Source organism: Lycium ferocissimum, chromosome 3 (genome assembly GCF_029784015.1).
Source record: "Lycium ferocissimum isolate CSIRO_LF1 chromosome 3, AGI_CSIRO_Lferr_CH_V1, whole genome shotgun sequence".
Taxonomy (NCBI): domain Eukaryota; kingdom Viridiplantae; phylum Streptophyta; class Magnoliopsida; order Solanales; family Solanaceae; genus Lycium; species Lycium ferocissimum.
The window spans coordinates 3,687,706-3,710,517 of NC_081344.1; the positions used below are offsets into that span (position 1 = coordinate 3,687,706).

Here is a 22,812-nt window from a genome sequence, read left to right on the forward strand (position 1 = left end):
TCTTAGTATATATATAGTTGATTCATTGAGTTTTTGACATTACGTTTTAAATTCGGATATAAAATATAGGTAGCTTGTTTTAAAAGTGTAAAAAAAGTTGAGTTTATCAGAAAATACATGTAAGAGGGTTGTATTTGTTTGGAAGAGGAGCTAAAATATAAAGCCTATTAACCATATTAGAACTCATTCCTCTATTTCAATTAATTTAAGTGCATAAAAGACCATATTAGATTTGTTACTTACTTTGAGTATTTTACAGATTTGTTAGTTATATTTTTCCTCAATTCCACCAACAAATCGATCAGACATGCACGAAAGCGATAAGTCCATGACATGTCTTTTCTATAAATGTTGTCTTAAACGTCTTAACTATATTTAACTTGCTTTCATTCTTGATTTTCAAATATCTGAAACTTGTAGAGAAATGCTTGCTGTCTATATAGATAAATTTATAGCCTTTGATTCATGAGTTTTTTCTTGCTTCTTGTTATGAATTCTAGTGTCTTTCTAGATCACGAAAACCCTTATTTATTGTACAATACAAGAAAGAGTTGTAATAAGAAAGAAGATTTTTTTTTGATTTGAATGGTTGACTTAAATCACCAACAAATTAGTTGAAGCACTGATAAGTTCATATTTGATTAATTAGAACTTGTAAATTGTACGCGTAACACATTAGTATCGATTAATATAAAAAAGGCACATATGTAGCCGCCCGAACTTGTCTTTTTTTCTATTTTGACACTTAGTCTAATTGTTATTATTTTGACACCTTCATTAAACACAAAACGCGATTTGACTTACATAAGTAATCTTCAATGTAGCAACATGCTAATATATAATTTAATTATGCCATCTTTTAGCTAATATTAATCGATTTGAGAGGAAAAAAAGAGTAAGCTTTAATTAATTTTGATAGATATATTTGAGGATTACTTCACCTTCATTAATTTAATTTTTTGTTCTAATAAAAATTAGATTTAGAAAAACACATTTGAGTTGTAAGCATAAGAAAAACAAAATAAAAAAAATAAAAAAAAAGATAAGTTTAGGAGACTGCATATGCATTAAGCGTGTAAAAAAACATGATTTAGTAGCAGCATCATGTCTGAACAAGTTTGTTGCTTTTTCGTTTAGTCCAACCTCATTTATGTTTCTTTGACAAGTTCCCTTAGAATATTTTTTTTATCATGCGCATGTCACTTGCGTTATACTAGAAAGTACAGAAAAAACATTATTTTTAGTAGTGTTTCTGCTTTTCTATTAATGTGCATTACAACTATTCTTACGAGAAAAAAGAAGAGAATCTAATAGGACCTTGACTTAGCACACTTATTGATCACTACAGTCCAATTACAATGTGTGCCATGGATTTTGTGGGGTTTGGTTTAATGATAGAGATGCCAGAATATTAACCCCCGGAGGAAAATTTGATCAAACATTATTTACCTAATTATATCATAGTTGATTAATGAGTATTTTTAGTTTTGTTTATAATTCTTAAGGTCGAATTACTTAATACAAACATTAAATAGATATAAATACTTTTTTCCTTGCTTATAAATTGTAACAAGTTAGTTAGTGAATTAATTGAGGCAATAAAAGAAAAGAAAGATGAGTATGAGTGATATCTACTAGTGAAGAACAAAATTTAGTATTGTTACCGAACTTCTAATATTGTTGTTGTTATTATTGTTATTAATACCATTTCATAGAAAGAAAAAAAGAGAGGAGAAATTGGCGACAGACAACTTCTGTCGCTAAATAACAAAAAGGTCTTTGGTAATTCCATTTAACACGGATTAGAGATAGATTATCAAATTCATGTTAGCTACGGGAAATTTAGCTGCCGATTAGCAACGAATTTCTATAACTTGTTTTTATTTGATATGATGATGATAATAATTAAGCTTAAATAAAGAAGTGAAAATTCATAAAATCAATCCCATCTAATTTGTGATTGAGACATAATTGTTATTGTAGTACAACCAAAATGGTTGGGATGCCACCAAAAATAATACTTACAATAGAGATATGATGATTTCAAAAAAGAAAAGAAAAAGTAGAAATAAAATATCATGTGACCCCTCACTCGCTCAACACCTTTTTTGCAAGCAACCATAAACAAAGACTTTTCTTATCAAAAATTTCCTTCAAGGGGAACGGAGTTGTGAAAAATTTGTGAGACTTTCGTCGACATTTGGGCACACCCTTTAAAAAATTACTGACTCTTAAAAAATAAAAAGTATTTTAACTAATTTATCTTTAATCAAATTTCTTGAAAAAGAATAGATCTTTAATGATTTCTTGGTCATGTGAAATTAAAAAAAAAAAACTTTTTTAATTTTATAAAACACCACTTATTTTAAAATAAAAAATAAAAATAAAAACATCACTTATTTTAAAATAGAAAGAGTACAATTTTAGTGATAAGCACAAATACAAAATTCCAAAAAAAAAATAAAAAAAAATCATATAACTCCCCATACTCCCACCACCCCAACTGCAACACCAGCTTTCACATCCCAAAAGCTCCCAAAATTCCACAAAAACTGTAAGAAAGAATCAATAACAGTAACCATAACGAAAAAGCTGAAGGAAAAAACAAGATCCACCTCGAACACCCCCCAGGCCCTTCTAAATACAGCCAAAATCACCATAATTACAATTTTGGAAAATAAACCTCATTTGTCTCCCTCCTCAAATCTTGAGAAAGTGCAAGGAGAGAGACAAAAACCACCCCATCTCACAAAAATATATATTCTAATCTTTCAAAGTCTTTTACACTGTATATCACAACCCCAATTTCTGAAAAAATACTCCCTTTTTTTTTTTTTTTCCTTCCCTTGTTCTACTTTGGTAAGGTTCATATTATTCCATTAATCTGAATTTCCAAGAAGCAGAGAAATTGACCAGAAAAAATCTTATCTTTCAAGTCTTTTTCACTGTCTATCACAACCCCATTTTCTAAAAAAAGACCCCTTTTTCTTCTTCTACCTTTGGTCTTCAGTCTATTTTTGACTATTTGAGAATTAGTCCGTCCATCAATCTTACTTTCCAAGAAGCAAAGAAATTGACCCCTGAAAAAAAAATAAAAATTGCAGACTCATCTCAAGAAAAAAAATCTAATCTGTCAAGTCTTTTACACTGTATATCACAACCTCATTTTCTTACAAAGTAGTAGTCCTTTTCTCTTGTTACTTTGGTATTCAGTTCATTTTTGTGAATTAGTTCAGAAGAGAAATTGACCACAAAAAAAATTGCAGACTCATCTCAGAAAAATCTTATCTTTTAAGTTTATCACTGTTCATCACAAACCCAAACTCTAAAAAACACTCATTTTTCCTGGTCCTACTTTTGTGTTCAACTCATTAATCAATAGTCCATCAATCTTAATTCTCAAAAAAGCGAGAAATTTCCCAGAACAATCATAAAAATCTGCTCTTTTTCTGTTTTTTTCTTGGTTTTCAGTTCAATTGTCAATTGATCCATCAATCTTGAGGTACCAAGAAATTGACTCAGAAAAATTTGCAACCAGGTGATTTAAAAATCCAAAATTTTGTAATCTTCTCCAGGTTCTTGAAGGTTCAGGGAAATGAAGGAAGAAAATTCAAGTTGGTTTGTTAAATGGGAAGAAGAATTGCCTTCTCCTAATGAGCTAATGCCTTTATCCCAAACGTTAATTACTCCTGATTTAGCCATAGCTTTTAATATTCAAAATCGCAATACCCCAAATCCCAAAAACCAACCACCTGTACCATCACAACTAGTTCATACACCTTCATGTCACCCTAACTCATCAGCCGAGTTCGACTCGGCTGAGTTGGGTGGCACAGCAGGTTCTGACGAACCTGCACGCACCCCAAAAAGGCCTAGACTTGTGTGGACCCCACAGCTACACAAGAGGTTTGTGGATGCAGTTGCACATTTGGGGATCAAGAATGCTGTCCCAAAAACAATAATGCAGTTAATGAGTGTAGATGGGCTAACACGCGAAAATGTTGCTAGTCATTTGCAAAAATATAGGCTTTATTTGAAACGTATGCAGGGATTTTCTAATAGTGGCATGGGTAGTGGCAGTGGGGCAGGGGCGGACACCGCAACAGATCGTCTGTTTGCTAGTTCGCCCGTGCCCCCACATTTTTTGCATCCAGGGAGGGGAAATCCGGACCATTATATGCCATTTGTACCAGTGGCTGCAGTTGTTGGACATGCTCCACAAATTCAGCAACAGTATAGGCATTTTGGGTCACCGCCAAATGGGCAATTTGAGGTTCCCTTCTTGTCTCGACAATCGCAAGACCATGTTCAGAGAATGTTGCCTTCTTATGTAGAGGATTTTGAATCAGCTACAACTGCTAGTGGGAAGAGAGTTCTTACTTTGTTTCCAACTGGTGATGATTAATTTGTCTTATGGGTATTTCTAGAGACTGTCTTTGGAATAATGCTTTAGTCTTTGATTTAGAAACTTTTATTGGATAAGTGGTGTTTCTGTTTTTAGTATCTATATATATATAGTCATTTCTATCGGTACTTGTAAAACATGTGAATTCACTTTCTAGTCCATTGTTCATGTCTTCATGTTAAAGTTGTGTTATCAAGAATTAGGATTTGGTGCATAGTGTCGGTGCTGAAATTGCTCACTTAGATAAACTTTTACAAGTGTAATTATGTTATGGTTAGCACTGTATTAATAAGTCGTTTTATGGCAGTTCCGTCAATCACTTTCTTCTTGTAGTTGGATATTTCGTTGGCACACATCTTCTCTTTGTTTTCTGGGCCTCTAGCGAGTTACAGACAAAGTTCGAATAGGTCAAATCTTTGACGATTCCATCATCTATGATTGAGTTGCGGAACAGTAACAATGAAAATGGCTCCCTCTCTAGTTAAATCATATGAGCAAATGCTTGAACCAAAATATGTTATTGCTATGAGAGCCTTTACAATTACATGAGGGATGTTAAGTACTGATTCTTAGTTTTTCTTATCAGCCTCCATGTTGCAGTCTAATTTAACCCCTATCAGCTACGAGTGACCAATAATGACTGAGATCTCGGTTTTGAGAGCAGTAATGTCATAAGTGGCCTCAGAGTCAGCAGTAACAACATTTTGATAAGTATATTGGTCAATATGGTTCTCTGAGAAAAGCTGATCTGTTCCATGGTCGCATAAGCAGTGCTGGATTTCCATAAAATTTTATATTTCTTATTGAGGTAAGCTGTTGTCCGTGAAGCATCATGGCAGCAATAGCGGATAAAGCTTAGGTTGATCAGATGAATATCAAATAGTTGTTAGTAACAGGCTAACAGCCATGGACAGCATGATGGAACGACGTTCACTGGCTCTTTTTCATGAGCTTCTGCATAAGATTTTAGTTCTCTCGTCTCCTGGTTTAGTGTCTTGTTGTAAATTGAGTGGTCTCATTGCTGACTTAAACACTTCGTTGTGAATCTCCCTGGAGCTCCCTGGAGAGAATAAAGGAATCGGAGATCATTATTGCATTTGCAACAAGGATGATCGACGATTTGTGTTCAGCATTTACCCACACACGGCCATTAATTTAAACTAACAACAATCTCAAAAGCTAGCTTCTTTCCAAGACCTTCAAGTACTGGACATGTTGGTGAGCTCAATAACATCCGCGATAAACCAGTTGATGATTCAAACATACAGCCATCTTTGAGGGTGCCCAACTCGGCAGCTTTTCCAGAAGCATCATGCACGATAACTCAGTGTTCATTCCAGTACTGGCCTTCACAACACGCGCATAAATTAGAGTACCTACGTCAGATTTGGGTATGTTTCTCCTAGCCCCCCCTTCAAATGCTATCACTGGCAAGGATGCCGCCATTGGCCCTTTTATGTCCACAAAAAAACCATCTTCGCGTATGTCCACCACAATCCCAAAGACAGTATCCCCCGCGGTAGGTATATCTCTTGTGTGAGCTTTCAACTCAAAATACCTGTTTTGACGACAGTTATAGCATCATGATCCTGTTGGAGGCCGCCATGTAGTGTAATGGTTTGGTCAGTTATGTTCGAAAGATCCAAAAGAACATCACCAGGAACTACTGGTTTATCAATGAAAATCGGTAGAGTAGTTGAGGCCTCTGAAGCCATTGTGTTTCTTGTTTTAACTAATTCACAATCAAAGGTATCGATTTTGCAAAACTCAGCTAAGGGAATAATGCACAAGTGAAAGATCCAACAATGACGATATAGAAGAAACTTATCAAACTAAAGAGAAGAGGTACGTAAGAGTCTTAACTTAATTACTCAAAACTCTTAAATCTCACTACAAGAGAATATGTGACAGAGTACATGTATTTATAATACTAGAAAAATGAAATAGACTAGGATGAGAAAACCATTTCAATATAAATTTGACAAATAAATAACTGACATGAATTAAATAAACCAAATCCTAAACAACTCAAGTTTCTAATCTTGGTTTATTTCCTACATAGACTCCTCTTCAGTGCGAAACCACACTTGTCTTGATTTTCATTACATCTTAAGATCATAGTTTAGGATCTAACAAATATCGTACAATAATTCTTTGCTTTTGCTTCTAAACCTAACTAATAATAAATTATCGAGCCATGAAAATAGTCTCTTGTAGAAATGCAGGGTAAGGCTGCTTGCAATTGATTCTTGTGGTTCGGTCCTTTCCCGGATCCCGTACTTAGCGGAAGCTTACTGCATCGGGCTGCTCTTATTTTACTATGCTGAGAAGTCAACTGGCTCAGTGTACATTAGTTGAATTATTCTCCGATAGTCCTATATAGAAGTAGGCATAGTTTGGGTCAACCTGAAATTCAAATCGAAATTCGAAATTTTTGGATATTTGGTTTTGATTTTTGGTTTCTGGACTGGACTTTGAATTTTATGTTTAAAATTTTTGGATTTCGGATTGGATATCGGGTTTATTACTTTGAACTTTTGGATATCCGAAAAGCCGAAATTTGTATACCTAATATTTAGCCCTACCCATATTATATGTGCGCTGTACTAATGTATAACTGAACTATGTGACTTGATACCTTTTGATTTACTGGTAACAACTCTTTGCTGAATCCACATATTTAAATTCACATCATGCTAAGGCCTCTAACTTGGTAAACGGGGCACATAAATTTCGTTCGTAATAAGCTTGCTTTAAAGGCTCAAAAGTCAAAACCGAAAATCGGAAAATATCCGAACCGATTAATCCAAAACCGAACTTAAAAATCCAATCCGGTCCGAACTTATTTTGATTGGATTTGGATTGTAATTTCTTCAATCTGAAAATTGAAAATCCAAATCGGAATTTTCATATCAAATCCGATGGCCCAAATGCCCACCCAAGTCATATATGCCAGAAAATTAAGCAATTCTGAACATTATTAGAGATTATTCGACCAAAAAAAGGAATTTCTTTTAGCCATTTTTAAATAATCAAATGGAGAATTGATTAAAAATGTGCCGTGCCACCCCTCCCCTGGGACATATCCTCTGCAAAAACGATTTTAAAAGGAACAAAAGAAAAAATAACTAGCAATTTTCGTTTTTGTTTAGAACACAAATATGTTTCTCATCTAAAAAAGGTATAAGTGACATTATTTAGAAGTTACTACGTATTTCACCTGTAAAAAAAATAAAATAAAGTAACTATACGTATTTCAGACCATCTAATTCTCCTTTTCGTAATTTTGTTGTCCAAAATAAATAAAAAATAACCTCTTTCATGTTTTCCAGTCATTGGGCATCAAAAATATCTCTATCCACATTTTTTTAATTTTCAGAGAAGAAAAAAGAGTGAATAGTATTTTTCATCTCCACATTAAGCCAAAGATTTTATTGCAATTTCTCCCACTTTTTTCTTACAGATCTGACGTACCAATTTCAAGATTTCTTTGCTGTAAGTATCAAATCCTTACTGTTTCTTTAGTGTTAAAGATTTAATTTTTTTTCCCATTTATATCTGATTAAATTGCATTGTGGTACTGAATTTGATTAAAAAGGAGGGTTCTTGTAGATTTTGGGTTGATTAAATAATCTGTGTGAACAATTAATTTCAAGATTAATGCTTTTAAGCAACCATTATGAACTTAATTAGATCTTTTTGACTAGATTTTCCTGTTCTTGAACTATGGTAATTGGAAAGTAACTGACTCTATTGTTGATAATCAATTGAATTATTGTATATCCAACTAGTGCAAATTCAATTTGAAATCTCTACTTTGTCTAGCTAGAACCCCATTAATGGATAAGTAAAATTTAGCTTACTACTTTATTATGTGTCTGTGTGATTGTCAAAGTCAAGATAAAGCTCGAGTCTTTAGAATGTTCTCACTAAAATTAAGGTGATACTATGAGAATCACATTTATATTGGGGTTGTTGTAGGTTAATGACGAGCGTAAAAGATTGTCAAATTATGAAGATATATTGGGACTCAGGCTTAGATGATATGTTTGATTGATTAAATGATCTGAGTGAACGAGTAGTTTCGACATAAATGCTTTGAAGCAACCGGTTTGAGCTTAATAGACTGTTTGATTGGACTCCGCTGAACTGAGTTATTTACTGCCGATTGAAGAAATTGGCTTTTAGAACAATTAGGAAAAAAAAAAATTGGATTTTTATCTTTTTAGTGTATATGTTAAGTGGGGTTGATTAACTATTCTTTCTTGAATTATATGGTTGGTTTTCTCAGTATTCTAGAATGTGATAATAACAGTAAATTATTTACCGGTGTTGGAGTGAAATGGGTAAAAAAGCAATGAAATGATATGGAGGTTCATTAGTTGATCCCAGCTAGTTTGAGATTGAGGCGTATTGAAGGTGCTAAACTTAAGAATGTATATGGCTAAACAATTGAGAAATGCTTTAGATATTTCCAGCAATCAATGCTAATGGAAGTCACTTTGAATTGTTTTTCTTTTCTAATTAGTTCATGTGAAAAATTCAAATGGAGATGCTGCTAAGTTTTTTCTACCAATTGAGAAACTTTAAGTTTAGTAACTAAACCTCATTGGTTTCTTGTAGTAGAACCAACTACCAGCATTGTTAACTGAACATTTTCGTACCTGAAAATGGACCTCAATTGTTGAATTTTCCAATTCAGCCTAAACTTATTGAGAGCACTGTGGCGCAAACTTTCGCTTTTCTTAAAAATTGTGCCTGTTATACTAAGTTGTGCTTTTCTGCACATTGCATCTCTACGAACTATGGCTATAACTGAGGTAATGAAAGTTATCTCTCTCTCTCTCCCCCTTTTGGTCTTCACCTATTTCGCTCTCTTTCTCTCTGCGTGTGTGTTTGTAAGTTCTCCACGTCTTAAAGTTCTAATTTTGGGGTTTCTCTATACTCTTTGCCTTCTTCTGAAGCTCCCTTGCTCTGACATTTGTGCTGTGTTCTTTTCTGGGGAGACCGTTGTTGTTTTGAGAAGTGTCTCTTCTGGTTTTAGTTAGCACAAAACGAGGAATCAAACCCCACAACCCAACTCCAATCCTTGGATCTCTGTTCTCCATTGACTCATTATGAACCTCATAGACTCGTAGTCTTGAAGATCACTGCACGCTTTTAATTTTCTTGTCCAAAGTTGAGTCTTTACCAATAGTCATGGCGGGCAGTAACAAGATCAACGCTAGCGAATCTAAGAGGGTGGTTCCTCTTAATGCATGGATGCTTATATCCAATTTCAAGTTGTCTTACAACATGCTCCGCCGGTCTGATGGCACATTCAACCGCGATTTGGCTGAGTTCCTGGAATTTGGAAAGGAAAGTCCCTGCTAAGTCGATTCCAGTTGATGTGTTTACTATTTTGATGTAGTTGTTCGAGACTTCAGGCGACAAGCCTATTAACCATGTCTATTGACCTGCCCCCCAAAATGAGGCTGATTGGGGTAAAGTAGAGCTTGAAAACCTTTGAGCACCATAGAAATTGTTCCTGTCATTATTTTCTCCCACGGTTTGCAAGGCTGTTGTTGTTTCTGAGAATTGCCGACAATCACCTGAGAATCTCTATCCTTGTGCATATGATGATGGATGGGCTGCTCTTAAATGGGTCCAATTAAGGCCATGGGTTCAGAGTGGTAAGGATTTGAAAGTTCATGTCTACATGGGAGGTGACAGTTCTGGTGGTAATATTGCTCACGATGTTGCTGTGAGGACTGCTGAAGCAGATGTCGAGGTATTGGGAAATATTCTTCTTCATCCAATGTTTGGTGCGCAAAAGAGGACCGAATCTGAGAGTAGATTGGATGGGAAATACTTTGTAACAGTTCAAGACATGGATCGGTACTGGAGGGCATATCTACCAGAAGGGGAAGATGGGGACCATCCTGCTTGTAATATATTTGGCCCAAGGTCTAGAAACCTTGAAGGACTTAATTTTCGACAGAGTTTAGCCGTCGTAGCCATTTTGGATCTTGTTCAGGATTGGCAATTGACTTATGTTTAAGGCTAAGTTGCTCTGACTCTCCAAAATGGCTGCCATACCCGTGTCGGATCCTCCAAAAATGCACTACTTTTGGAGGATCCGACACGTACCCGTCGATATTTTTGAAAAGTCCGAGTAACATAGGTTTAAGGTTTGCAGAAATCAGGGCATGAGGTGAATCTCTTATATCTAAAGCAAAAGCAACAATAGGTTTCTACTTCTTGCCCAATAATGATCATTTCATTGCCTCGTGGAAGAGATAACAAGCTTCATCCATCCTAACCATTCATAGACTGACTTAACTTCAACTACATGAAGCTATATATAGCAGAAGCTTGACATCTCACTCGGGTTTTTCGCCTCCTCTGTAGTGAATATAATGACTATATATAGCAGAAGCTTGACATCTCACTCGGGTTTTTCGCCTCCTCTGTAGTGAATATAATGATGTGTAGTTTCATGATTTGTGTAGAATTACTTCTCAGTATTACTTTTCAACTTATCACATTATATTGGTGACAAGAGTGTCTACCGTTGTATCTCTTCTTGTTAAGTCGTGGTAAAGGTGTTTACTGATGGAGTGTCGGCCTCTCTGGTGGGTGCCTGAGAAGTGTAACTTGTGGAGTTGGTAGAAGAATCTTGTCTCCAGCAATGGAAGGTAGATGTAGTATTGATAAGGGAGTAATTTGTGGTGGTCTCTCAGTTGTTTCAAGCATCTGGCTACTACCACTAAAAATAACTACTTTCAGAAGATGGATTGGAAAGTTCATGATGTTGTGATCTTACTTTGTATGTTGTAGTCGTGGTTTAGAAAATATATATAAGATTTTGTTTGTTACATAAAGTTTAGATGTTAAGTTTGGCTGAACAAGATTAGATCCAGATCCAAATCAAAACCGAACCTAATCAACTTTAATTAGGCATCAAAATCGAACACCCAATCAAATCCTTTATGTTTTCTACTCCTTTTTAATCACTCTCTAATTGATTTTTCTTCCTAATGGCCTATGAGAGAAGTACTGCACAAGTTTCAGTGAAGTAGGGAAAGAATGTAATCATCAGTCCACAAAAGCACTCCGGTCAGGCGTATATGAGCCTTCTTAAAGCCACCGTCCTGTTATGCTCCCTCTAATCCCTACACACTCTGTAAAGCATCACTAGATCAGAAGTTAATTCTTAGTTGATTCAATATGTTTTGGATTGGTACTGAATTGTGTGGTAAAATATTGACTTTGAATATGCCTACTTTTACCCTAATCCAACGTTTTTGTTTAACTTATGTTTTGTGGTATGAGATTTGCAGTCCTCAAATTATAGGGAATTTATCTCTCGATTGAAGTAACAATGGCGTCGCCGTCAGATCACAAGGCTAACATCATTGATGGTAAAGCAATTGCTCAAACTATTCGTTCTGAGATTGCTTCTGAAGTCCGACTTCTTTCAGAGAAGTATGGGAAGGTTAGTTCGCTGGCATGTGTCTTTACCAGTTTCAAAACAAAAAAAAAGGTTCCCTGGCATGTGTCTTTACCAGTTTCAAAACCAAAAAAAGTTCCCTGGCAAGGGTATCTGCATGCTTAAGTGAGTCCATATACAGATATTTTTCCTAATAATCTGCTAATTACGCATTAATACTATGACCATAATTCAAAGAGTGCATATTACATGTGTATATGATGTATCTGAGTTCTGAGGCTGGTGAAGCAATGAACTAGTGTCTTTTTATGGGTCATTCAGTATTCAAATATCCAAGTTCTTTGTTATTCTTCAGGTCCCCGGGTTGGCAGTTGTCATTGTAGGAAATAGGAAGGATTCTCAAAGTTATGTGAACATGAAGAGAAAATCTTGTGCTGAGCTTGGCATTAAGTCTTTTGACATAGACCTCCCAGAGGATGTAGCTGAAGCTGAAGTGATTAGCAAGGTCCATGAGCTGAATGCTAATCCTGATGTACATGGTTAGTCATTTGCGATAATGTGAAGTTAATCTTTCTTGGATTTTCCTTTGTTATACTTCTGTTTTTTAAGTGGCGAAATTTAGCCTTGTTTGTCTGTAATTGGGTTGGACATATTGTAGCTGTTATTTTGTCATCCATGCTCCTGCTTTTTTTTTTTTTTTTTTTTTTTTTTTTTGCACTATCAAGTTTTTCTTAGCCAACATTGTGCATGCCTGTGTAGTTAGTCAAAAAGAAAATTATAAGGTTCTAGCTGTTGTAGGCTCAATGCAAAATATTTAATATGAAATTGCTCTGTTGGATAAACTCCATTGTGTTAATTTTTGGCAACATAGTGGCAGATAATATTAACCAAACATTATACACGGAACCTGTATATTGCTTTATGATGTTTGTACTAAATGTGTACCGCTTCAGTTGGTATAAGTAAGCTATTAGACACGCTAGGTACCACCCCCACCCATCTTAAATCTCATTCCTGCATTTTTTGGGCTTTTGTAGTTCTAGAATATCATGATGCATAACTGAAGGCACTCTGTCCATTGCTACAGGCATACTGGTACAGCTTCCATTACCAAAACATATTAATGAAGAGAGAGTTCTAGGTGAAATCAGTCTGGAAAAGGATGTAGATGGCTTTCATCCTCTGAATATTGGCAAGCTTGCAATGAAAGGCAGACAACCTTTATTCCTCCCTTGCACGCCCAAGGTAATAATGTGATTAACTTCATTGATTCTAAGAAATGGAACATCAAAACATCTAGTTCTTTAGTTCTACTGCCTCATTAAGAATTTATTTTCAAATCTATGCTATATTGTGTCGTCTTCTAAAAGCACTCCTATCCGGTCTCTGCTAAACAGGGATGCATCGAGCTTTTAGTTCGAAGTGGGATTAGCATAAAGGGGAAGAACGCAGTTGTGGTTGGTCGAAGCAATATTGTTGGATTACCAGTTTCTTTGCTCCTTCTGAAAGAAGACGCCACTGTTACTGTAGTCCACTCACGCACCAAGGAACCCGAGAAAATGATTCGTGAAGCTGACATAATTATTGCTGCCGCAGGGCAGGCTATGATGGTAACAATTACTATTCATTTCTCCTTTCCCACTTTCCAGAAACTTCCTTTTGTATCATTTTGATTCAATTCATTATATTATACTTTCCAGAGTTTGGTAAATATCTGACGAAGTCTGAAAATGCTCACTTTTGGCAAACCTTAAAGGACCAGAATTGCTAAGTTGATACTTAATGGTGTATTTTGATCCTACTACCAAAGATAAAGCACCATTTTTGTCATTTCCTCGAGCTGTCCCAACGAAATAATATTAAAACTATTCTGCAAGAATGTTGCCTTTTCAATAGTTAAAGGGCTGGCCTCTAAACCAAGTTGCTGTCTTATTTTTCCAGATCAAAGGCAGCTGGATCAAACCCGGTGCTGCAGTAATTGATGTAGGAACAAATGCTGTAGATGATCCTACTAGGAAATCGGGTTATAGGCTTGTTGGAGATGTCGATTTTCAGGAAGCATGTAAGGTAGCTGGATGGATAACTCCAGTTCCGGGAGGTGTTGGACCGATGACTGTTGCAATGCTTCTGAAGAATACATTGGATGGAGCTAAACGAGTTATCGAGAAGTAAACACTTTCTTTGGCTCTGTAGACCATAATAAAGATGTCAAGGCTTCTTACTTAGCTGTTGACATTACATTTAGAGATGTCAATTACATTCAAGAAATAACAATGAGATTGTTGTTTTTATATGAAGTGTTTGGAAGGTCTGTTTGCCAAATAGGGGTGGCAAATGGGCCATTTGGGCTAAAGTTGGGCGGGTTAAGATGGGCTAAGCCTATAGGTGGGTCAAAGACCAACCCCGCCCAAAGCTTGTTTGGGCTAAGATGGACTGGGTCAAGATGAGCTAAATGAAGGGTCATAACCCAACCCGTCCAACTTAACTCACCTTTTCAACATTTTGAGAAACTAAAAATATCGATATTCTTTTATTGCAAATATTCTTTGCTCATGCTTTTCTAAATAAACGGTGTTTTGAAAATTAATTTTAATTACTTTTTGGATATAAAAAACTCAAACGTATGCTTTTACTCAAAATTAATAAAGATATTCACTTTAAATATTTCCTCATAAGTTGTTCCAATACATAAATTATATTCGAAACTATTCCGAAAAGTAAATCAAAAGAAAATTAAATGTTAATTAACGTAATGAATAATGATTTTGTCAGATTCCTCTTTTTTACCCCTTTGCCTTATTTATATAATTTTATGGTTGTCTTGTACATAACTAGGAGTGGCAAATGTGTGTTGGATATAGGTGGGTCGAAAATAGGTTAAAAAGAACGATAAGCATAGACCCTTAGTAAATAAAATAATTAAAAACTCAAAAAAAAAAAATTACTAGTAGTAAAAAATGAAATATAAGGGAATAAAAACAAATTCCTAAAAAAATTAAAAATAAAAATTTTAAAAAATAAAAATAATTACAAAAATTAATTTAAATAATAATTAAAAAAGAAGTTAATAATGTTTTGTAAGCTTTTATGCTTATGAATGGACAACAATCGATGGGTCAGTTTGAGCTCATTTGATGGGTCGATTTGGGCTAATGATTTGTGATGGGTCAACTTGGGCTAGCTCAAAGCAGCCCATCTTCAAAATCACTCCAGCCCGAACCCATTAAAGCTTGGGAGGGTCAAAAGGGTTTGGGCTAGTTTTGCCATCCCTATTTGCCATCAAAAGAACTTCAAAAATTAGGGCAGCCTAAGGATCTTGAACTACGAAATTTTGGCAATAGTTCTTTTTATTAAAATGGGTTTAAACATTTAACCATTGATTCTTCTTCAATTATCAACTTCACAGCAAATATGTTTTGGTTATTTTTTCCCTATTTGTTATCTTTTCGACAAACTTAGGATATGAACTAGTAATATTGTCCTTCGAAACCAACCATTATTATAGTAAGGGAGGAGAGACCGTAACAAACAATCATTAGCACGTCATTATAGTAATTGTCTCACTTAAAATAGATTTTAGACTTTTCTCTTGGCTTAGAATCTTACATTTCAGGGTGATATCGATATGTGCGAGGCACATATATGGGGATAATTACACCATAAAATTAAAAACAAAGAAGTGTCATGTTTATTGATTTGATATGTTTCTATGGTACAATGATTGTCATTCGTTTTTAAAGTGTTAACAGATCCTTAACAATTACGTAAGGGGAATTGTTTGAATTAATGAGCTTTTTATACCATATTTATCTATAAACCTAAAAAAAGGAAAGAAGTGTAGAAAGCCAACAAGAGTTCCTCTCTACTTTCTTGTCTTTGGTCATTCATGTAATTCATAACTTTATTTTTTCGGCGTTGATGAATTTTCTCTCTGAAGATAGGGAACTATTAAAAGTTTTGATATCGATATCGATGTTATCCAATAAAAGATAATATATACTTTGCTATATTAACCACGTAAATGCACAATATGGTACACACAAGTACATCATTGTATAGATATATATTACTTCCGACTATACACTATATAGAAGTAAATTTATCTTTAAGAGGAAAATACAATTGCAAATAATTATCAGAAGTCACAATCATTTAGATAGGTTATTATCCTCAAACTAAATACACTATTAGTACATTTTAAAGAGTTTTAAGTTATATACACAGTCAGCATAATAAAGATCTTTTTAAATTATTAGGTCACTCAAACGATATTTAATTTATAGATAAGCCTTGTTAAAATATGAGATTTGTAATATTGAAAATAAGATAAATCATCTGTTACAACATGTAAACGTGTTAAATCCCTTTCTATTGCAATGTTTATAACTTAAGCACTATTTTAAAATAATTGAACTCCTTTTGAGGTAGGTAGGAAGAAACCAACGACGTCACTTGTCAATTTGCAATTGCACCATGCATGTGCCACATCCTTCTACTTTGTTTCCGGAAATGGTTATTAGGTATTTTCCACTATAGATTATTGTATCCAATAATTGTTTGTTATTTTCTGAGGGAAAATACATAAAAACCCCCCTAACGTATACTCGGATTAATTATGACGCACCCAACCTTTGCGGGCGACCTATTACCCCCCTAGACATAATTTTAGTGCATTATATTGGCCATTATCTGGTGAGCTGGATAGGGAGGTGGGAATACGAAGAAGGAGCGCGTGAGGGGTATATTAAGCTCGGCTAACCCATTAATCTTTTGCCACGTGGCACTCCCAACTGTTATAGTTTTTAATCCCCTAATTATATCTCCATAATTTGACCCATTTCATCATCACTTTGGCCCAATTTCAACACCATTGAAGGTAAAACCTTCAAGCCCTAATTTGTTCAGTTTTCCATCAACACATTCAACACAATGAGACAAAACTTTGAATTTAAACACAAATTTCTCAACGAAAATTTTAGATCTGGAATTACCTGTACCAGTATCTTCGCGCTCAAGCTTCAAGCTTCTACTGTGGTCGTTAATGGTGATATCCAGTTGGTTTTTCCCCTACTGATTTCAGCTCCTAAATTTACTCTTTTGCTGCCACTGAGCTATCACACGTCATTAAGCATGAAAAATCAAGTCTTTAAATTGATTGAGGAAAAGAAAATTTTCAGATTTCTAATTTGTTAAATTCATTAAAAATCACAAAATTAGTGGATAAGGATGGAAAGCCAATTGTGTGAAGTAGAAAATTCAAGTAAGTGGTGGGTTGGTTCCAAATTGTATGGCTATGGATGGAGCTCCAAAAAAATGGAGGAAATATGAAGAAGAAAATAAAAAGAGAAAGAGAAAGAAAGAGCAGGAAGAACAGAGGAAAGGAAAAAAGAAAAACAGAAAAATAAAGAAAAGAATAAGAAAATAAATGTTTTTTTTTTAAAATGTACACGTGTCAGGCGCGTGCACTACACTGTCCAACACATATATGGGTGTGACTTTTTAAAGGGTTATAAATTCCACTTTTAAAATGCTCAGGGGGGTAATAGATCGCCCGCAAAAATTGAGTGCGTCATAATTAATTTGAGTATACGTTGGTTGGGTTGGGGGGGGGGGGGGGTTATGTATTTTCGCATTTTCTGACAAACATGCACGCTTCCCATGTGGGAAGCCTGGTCGTCGTGTATGGAAAGATCACGCATTTATCGATCATTATTGTTGGTGAAATTTAGAAACATGCATTAAACGTCTTTTACTCTATCATTGCAATTAAAAATAACTAATTAATAATAGCATGTTATAAACTTATTTTTTACTCCCTCCAACTCAAGATACTTTGTCATCTTAACTAAAAATATTCTTCTCAAAATACTTGTCATTTTTAAAAATAAAAATAAATTAAGTAGCCTTTTTTTCATTTTTACCTTTATATTAATTACAACATTTAAGATGAGTACATACCACTGATGGAGTTGACATGGATAACATGGTGAAATATTTTAAGAGGGGTAAAATAGTCAAAATGCTATCCTTATTAATGTGTTTTTTAGGGAGTGTAAATAAAAAACAGGACAACTATGACGGAGGGAGTAAGTTCTTTTATCAAGCTTTGTTATATAGAGCTACCTGTATATAAATTGAAAATTCCTCGACTAAAATTTAAAAGGATCAATATCTCTAGATTATTAAGAAAAAGGAACCAATACAGGGGGCTTAAGCGTGTCGAGATATTATGATAATTTGGGGGGCACCCATATACCTTTGCGTATATAAAAGGCATGCAGCTTTCTCTTTGACTGTCAATTCGATCTTGTTCTATAAGTGTTTTGCGTACGTAACTTAATTAGCTAGGTGTATACAGAGAAATAAAAGAGAATGAAAGAGACTTGGCCTATCTATGGATTAAAAGAGGACGAAAGTGAGAAGGTTTTTCTTGTTTTCAACGCCAAGTAGTCCAAAGCCAAATACTCCTCATCTTTTAATACTTCCAAGTTTCAATAATGGCAAGTTCCCGAAAAAAAAAAAAACAAAGAAGTTGAAAAAACCTACGTACGAAGGCAGATTCAAAATTTAAAATTTATGATGATCTGAATTTGAAGTTTATGTGTGTGTGTATATATATATATATATATATAGAGAGAGAGAGAGAGAGTTGATTTATTAATAAATATACTCCATCCGTTCCAAAATAATTATCACGTTTTGCATTTCAGACGGAGGAGTACACGATTTGGATTAAAGTTACTGGGTTCTGCCAAAACGGCTCTTCTCGTGCTAGCTCTGCCCCTTGCTACATACCAAAGGACTAAGCATACAATTCATCTTAATCTTGAATATGTCGAATTCATCCTTTTTTGGAATGAGATGGTGGTCACAAAAACACCAAAAGAAGGAAAAATGGAGGAAATTAAGAAAATGAAAGTTAAAAAGAGGAGAAATACCCACCTGATAAAAGAGAAAAATAATTAAAGTATACGACCCCTATCTAAGTGTTTTAATTTGTAGATGAGAAAGGTATCAATATTTCTTTTGGTCCCAACTATGTACTGCATATTCACACAGAATAAGAATTGTACTTTCATCATTTTGCATGGTGCAGGTCAGTATCAAGAGAAAGACTTTGTAGTAATAATTTTGGTACTTCCACGAGACATTATTAATCTTGTGATTTGACATTTTAAGAGCTTTGAGTACTTTTTTTAATTGTTGCCAGCATTAAGCTATGTAATTCTTCGTTTCTTTTTTCTTAAAACAAAAAACTTTCCAACGCACAAAAATTGAGGTTGATCTCTAGCTCGATGTCTGCGTCATGGAGAGAAGAAGAAAAAAGAAATCGAGAAAACTAGAAGATGAAAAGTACATCCATTTGAAATAGGTCGATCGATTTGACATGCTTGATACTATATACAAGTGGTGTTTGTGGAGGGAAGAGGGAAAATGAAACGAAAAAGACATCGCTTTGGTGGTACAATCGAATTAGACATTTTTTAAGACGATCTATACGTCAGTGTGAAGAATTTTTTACATTATTAGATATTTAGATTATTCAAAAAATGTTTATAAGTAGCATCTTTACATCTTTACACTGTGGGTTTTCAACAAAAGCATAGCTCAGTGGCATCGAAGTTAATTTAGTCTGCATTATTTATGGATGTAGGGAAACGATGACTAATTAAAATCCATCATAGTACTGTCAGTAATGATTTGAAACAATTTGCATTGGCAAGACTGCCTTGTGACTGTAAAAGAATTTTTTTTTCCCAAAAAAGTGGCTACTTTGTTGAGAATGAAATATAACTAGGAGTAATAATTAAGCACTACCTATGCATGAAAACAAATTAAAGCAACAAAAACAATAATTCAAGTGTTACCATTTTAACTCATCTGAACAATTGTCCAATTGAACTATTTGCTACAAAAGCTAGTCCTAAACAGCTCAATCATAAGAGCCATTAAACAAGGAAAGAGAAGAAAGTGAACGATAAACGAGATGAAAAGTAACCCACGCCCTAGGGCAGAGCTAAAGGGCGGACGGGGTTCATTGGAACTAGCTTGCTGGAAAGTTACACCATATAAATAAGGTCAATATTTTTCAAATATGTACTATATAATAGTAGATGTTGTGAACCAAGCTAAGTCCGTACCGGTCTATGGGCTAGAAGTGGTAAATAAGATTGTCCCAGTTAGAACTGATAGGCCACGTGAGTAAAATGAGGGAGAGTTTTATTTGGGATCCAAGAAATAGCAGCTAGTATACTTAAATAGAATTATGAGTCAGAAAAAAGGGTTTATGCTTATTGTTTTGTTTAGTGTCCTCTCTCTAATCTCTGCATCTGATTTCCTCATCCCTTTCTGTATTCGGTCTAATTCTCACCTCCTTTTCCTATGTCCTTTCAATTGCTATTTAGTATTTGCAATATTACAAAGTTAATTTTTTTGTGTGTGAACGGGTTATTACGGATTTGTTTCTGTAGATGGTACTTCGGCTGCAAATAATTAACCACCGCTAAATTCTTACTTTTTTAGTAAATTGATCCATTCGCCGCAAAAGCTTGGTCCAAATTAATCAACTAGATAAACGCACCTAAAGAAGGAACTTACAGAAAATGAAAGATAAAATAGTTGTAAAGAGAAAAACGAGAGAGACAGAACAAGAAGAAGAAGAAGACAGCCATATATACCAAAATGCCTTGTTTAATTACAAGAAAATTCTTCTAGCTGTCACTAATTTGGTCCAACTCTTTTTAAAAATTAAAGGTTCTTCTTCCTTTTTTTTTTTTTTTTTTTTTTGGAGTTCTTGATCATGCATGCATGGCTCACGCATGTAATGAATCCCCATATTCCGAGATTATCCTATGTGCCTATTTTTAATTAATTAATACTTAGGAATAACCATTTAACTTTCTAAAATGTTTAAAATATTGAAACTCTATATAGTTAGGTTCTTTTCCTTAATATTAGCAATTCATCAATTGATCCGATCCCTTTTCCATTCTCTTGGGCAATCAAAGAGTTCTCTTGCATGATTAAGCATATAACACAAACTCATTGGTTCAAACGTCTACATCATTGTGCTTTTTTGAAAAAAGAAAAGTTGAAAAATTAAAGTGAGTTGCATTAAGAATTCTTTTCAGTTTGTAAATATATAGACGGTTATTGAATGCTTCAAAAATTAAATTAAAAACAACAAGCTTGAAAAGAAGATCCATCCATGGGTATACGTTAATTTTGACCAAAAAAGTATATGTTGATTTTATTTTGGACATCTACCAATAATTCAACCTTTTGGTACATAAGGACTAAGGTAATAACAAGAAGAAAAAGGGAGCTCAACGAATGGAGATTAAACATTATCTTAACGATTTATTATAATATAATATATACTAATAGTATTCAAAACTGTAGGAAATCAATCCGTGCCTTGTATTGATGTATCAAAGTTATTATATACAAAGTAGGTATCCCTAATTAGAATGATACTCGCCTAAATTACAGGACCTGATTACAATCTATAAGGAAGGGAATATTTACAATATTTATACTATTACATAGTCTATCACACCCCCGCAGTCGAAGCGGGAGGTTGTCGTACGCTTAGACTGTCCCTGAAATCATCAAAGAGCACGCGCGGAAGACCTTTAGTGAAGATATCTGCGATCTGGTAAATGGGACGGACGGAAGGACACGAACTTCTCCACGGCAACTTTCTCACGTACGAAATGTATGTCCATCTCAATATGTTTAGTGCGTTGGTCTTTGAATGGATTACACGATAGGTATATGACACTAACATTATCACAATAGACTAATGTAGCCGACCGAATTGGACAACGGAGCTCCAAGAGAAGGTTGCAGAAGCCAACGGACTCGATACTACATTAGCAACGCCACGGTATTCGGCCTCGGCACTCGATTTAGACATAGTAGGCTGCCGTTTGGATGACCAGGAGAGGAGGTTATCGCCGAGGAAGACACAGTAACCAGATGTGGAGCGGCGAGTGTCCGGACAACCACCCCAATCTGCATCAGTATAAGATACAAGAGAGGCAATGGAGGACTCGATTTACAATATTTATACTATTACATAGTCTATCAAAAACATTACTCAATGATTGGTGGAAGATAATAACCAATAAATGCAAAAATGCAACTTTATTAATATATATGTTATATAAATTTTTGTCTTCTTACGACTTTATGTAGCCTTTTTCTTTTTGTATAAGAAAACCATCAACTTTTAATTTAGATTTTATTTAAATAGCTATATAGTTTCTTGAAAAAAGGAGCATTGATTTACAGTTGCAATTGAAGTGTGTCTTATTGGACTAATAATTAATTAGTCTTGATTCATGTGACGTAGTAAAGCCATCAATAATTTAGATTAAACATCTATAAAATAAAAATATTATGATGATTTTCCTACTTTGTTGACCAAGGAAAAAGGGGTAAAAAGAATAGGACAATGCAATATAATTGTACTACTCCACAAAGTTAGAATAACAATTGTCTGATACAATTATTAATTATAGTAATAGTAGGAGGAGGAGGTTTGTAGAGTAAGTTATCTAGGTTGGAACCGTATGCATCAGAATATATATAGACCTATATTAGACCCCTTGGGTACCACAAATTAAATAACAAGTGCTCTTTTAGCAACCATAAATAGTCACCATGTCTCCAACTTGATAATTAGGCTACAAGTTATAATCACACACAGCCATAAGACGAAAACATAAAGAATTGAAAAAGGGCAGAGAAAACAAAAGTAGGATAAGTAGGTGTTCCTACCTCTAGTAAGTTGCCCTAAAAATACAAACATTGACAACCCCAAAGGCCACTCTCTATATCGTCTCTCTGCTTAAAAAAAAAAAAAAAAAAAAAGAAACAAACGGCAATTACTGAAAATTGTGGTAGGGTAGATGAGATCTCTTCATCCTTAATCAAAAGTCACTACTAGAAATGTTAAATTACGACATAT

The 22,812-nt window shown here is 34.5% G+C and overlaps 2 protein-coding genes and 2 pseudogenes across 2 annotated transcripts; 3 read left to right on the forward strand and 1 right to left on the reverse strand.

The window, feature by feature from the left end:
• The first annotated feature begins 2,766 nt into the window (after positions 1 to 2,766).
• LOC132049317 (transcription factor MYBC1-like) lies at positions 2,767 to 4,721 on the forward strand. The gene has a single exon (XM_059440068.1). It carries the CDS (start codon positions 3,596 to 3,598, stop codon positions 4,403 to 4,405), a length of 810 nt encoding a protein of 269 aa, XP_059296051.1. The 5' UTR covers positions 2,767 to 3,595; the 3' UTR covers positions 4,406 to 4,721.
• A 151-nt stretch (positions 4,722 to 4,872) lies between these two features.
• On the reverse strand, positions 4,873 to 6,938 carry LOC132049318 (uncharacterized; annotated as a pseudogene).
• An 872-nt stretch (positions 6,939 to 7,810) lies between these two features.
• LOC132049316 (bifunctional protein FolD 2) lies at positions 7,811 to 14,144 on the forward strand. Its single transcript, XM_059440067.1, has 6 exons — positions 7,811 to 7,900; positions 11,728 to 11,882; positions 12,193 to 12,376; positions 12,925 to 13,082; positions 13,235 to 13,447; positions 13,779 to 14,144. The coding sequence occupies exons 2-6, from the start codon at positions 11,769 to 11,771 to the stop codon at positions 14,007 to 14,009; spliced, it is 900 nt and encodes a 299-aa protein (XP_059296050.1). The 5' UTR covers positions 7,811 to 7,900; positions 11,728 to 11,768; the 3' UTR covers positions 14,010 to 14,144.
• Positions 7,915 to 10,793, forward strand: LOC132049315 (gibberellin receptor GID1B-like; annotated as a pseudogene).
• Positions 14,145 to 22,812: the final 8,668 nt, after the last annotated feature.

Coding starts and splice junctions, on each gene's coding strand:
- LOC132049317 (XM_059440068.1), top strand. CDS start 3,596: ATGAAGGAAGAAAATTCAAGTTGGTTTGTTAAATGGGAAGAAGAATTG.
- LOC132049316 (XM_059440067.1), top strand. CDS start 11,769: ATGGCGTCGCCGTCAGATCACAAGGCTAACATCATTGATGGTAAAGCA. Junction 12,377..12,924: donor TGCTAATCCTGATGTACATG/GTTAGTCATTTG, acceptor CCATTGCTACAG/GCATACTGGTACAGCTTCCA. Junction 13,448..13,778: donor CCGCAGGGCAGGCTATGATG/GTAACAATTACT, acceptor TTATTTTTCCAG/ATCAAAGGCAGCTGGATCAA.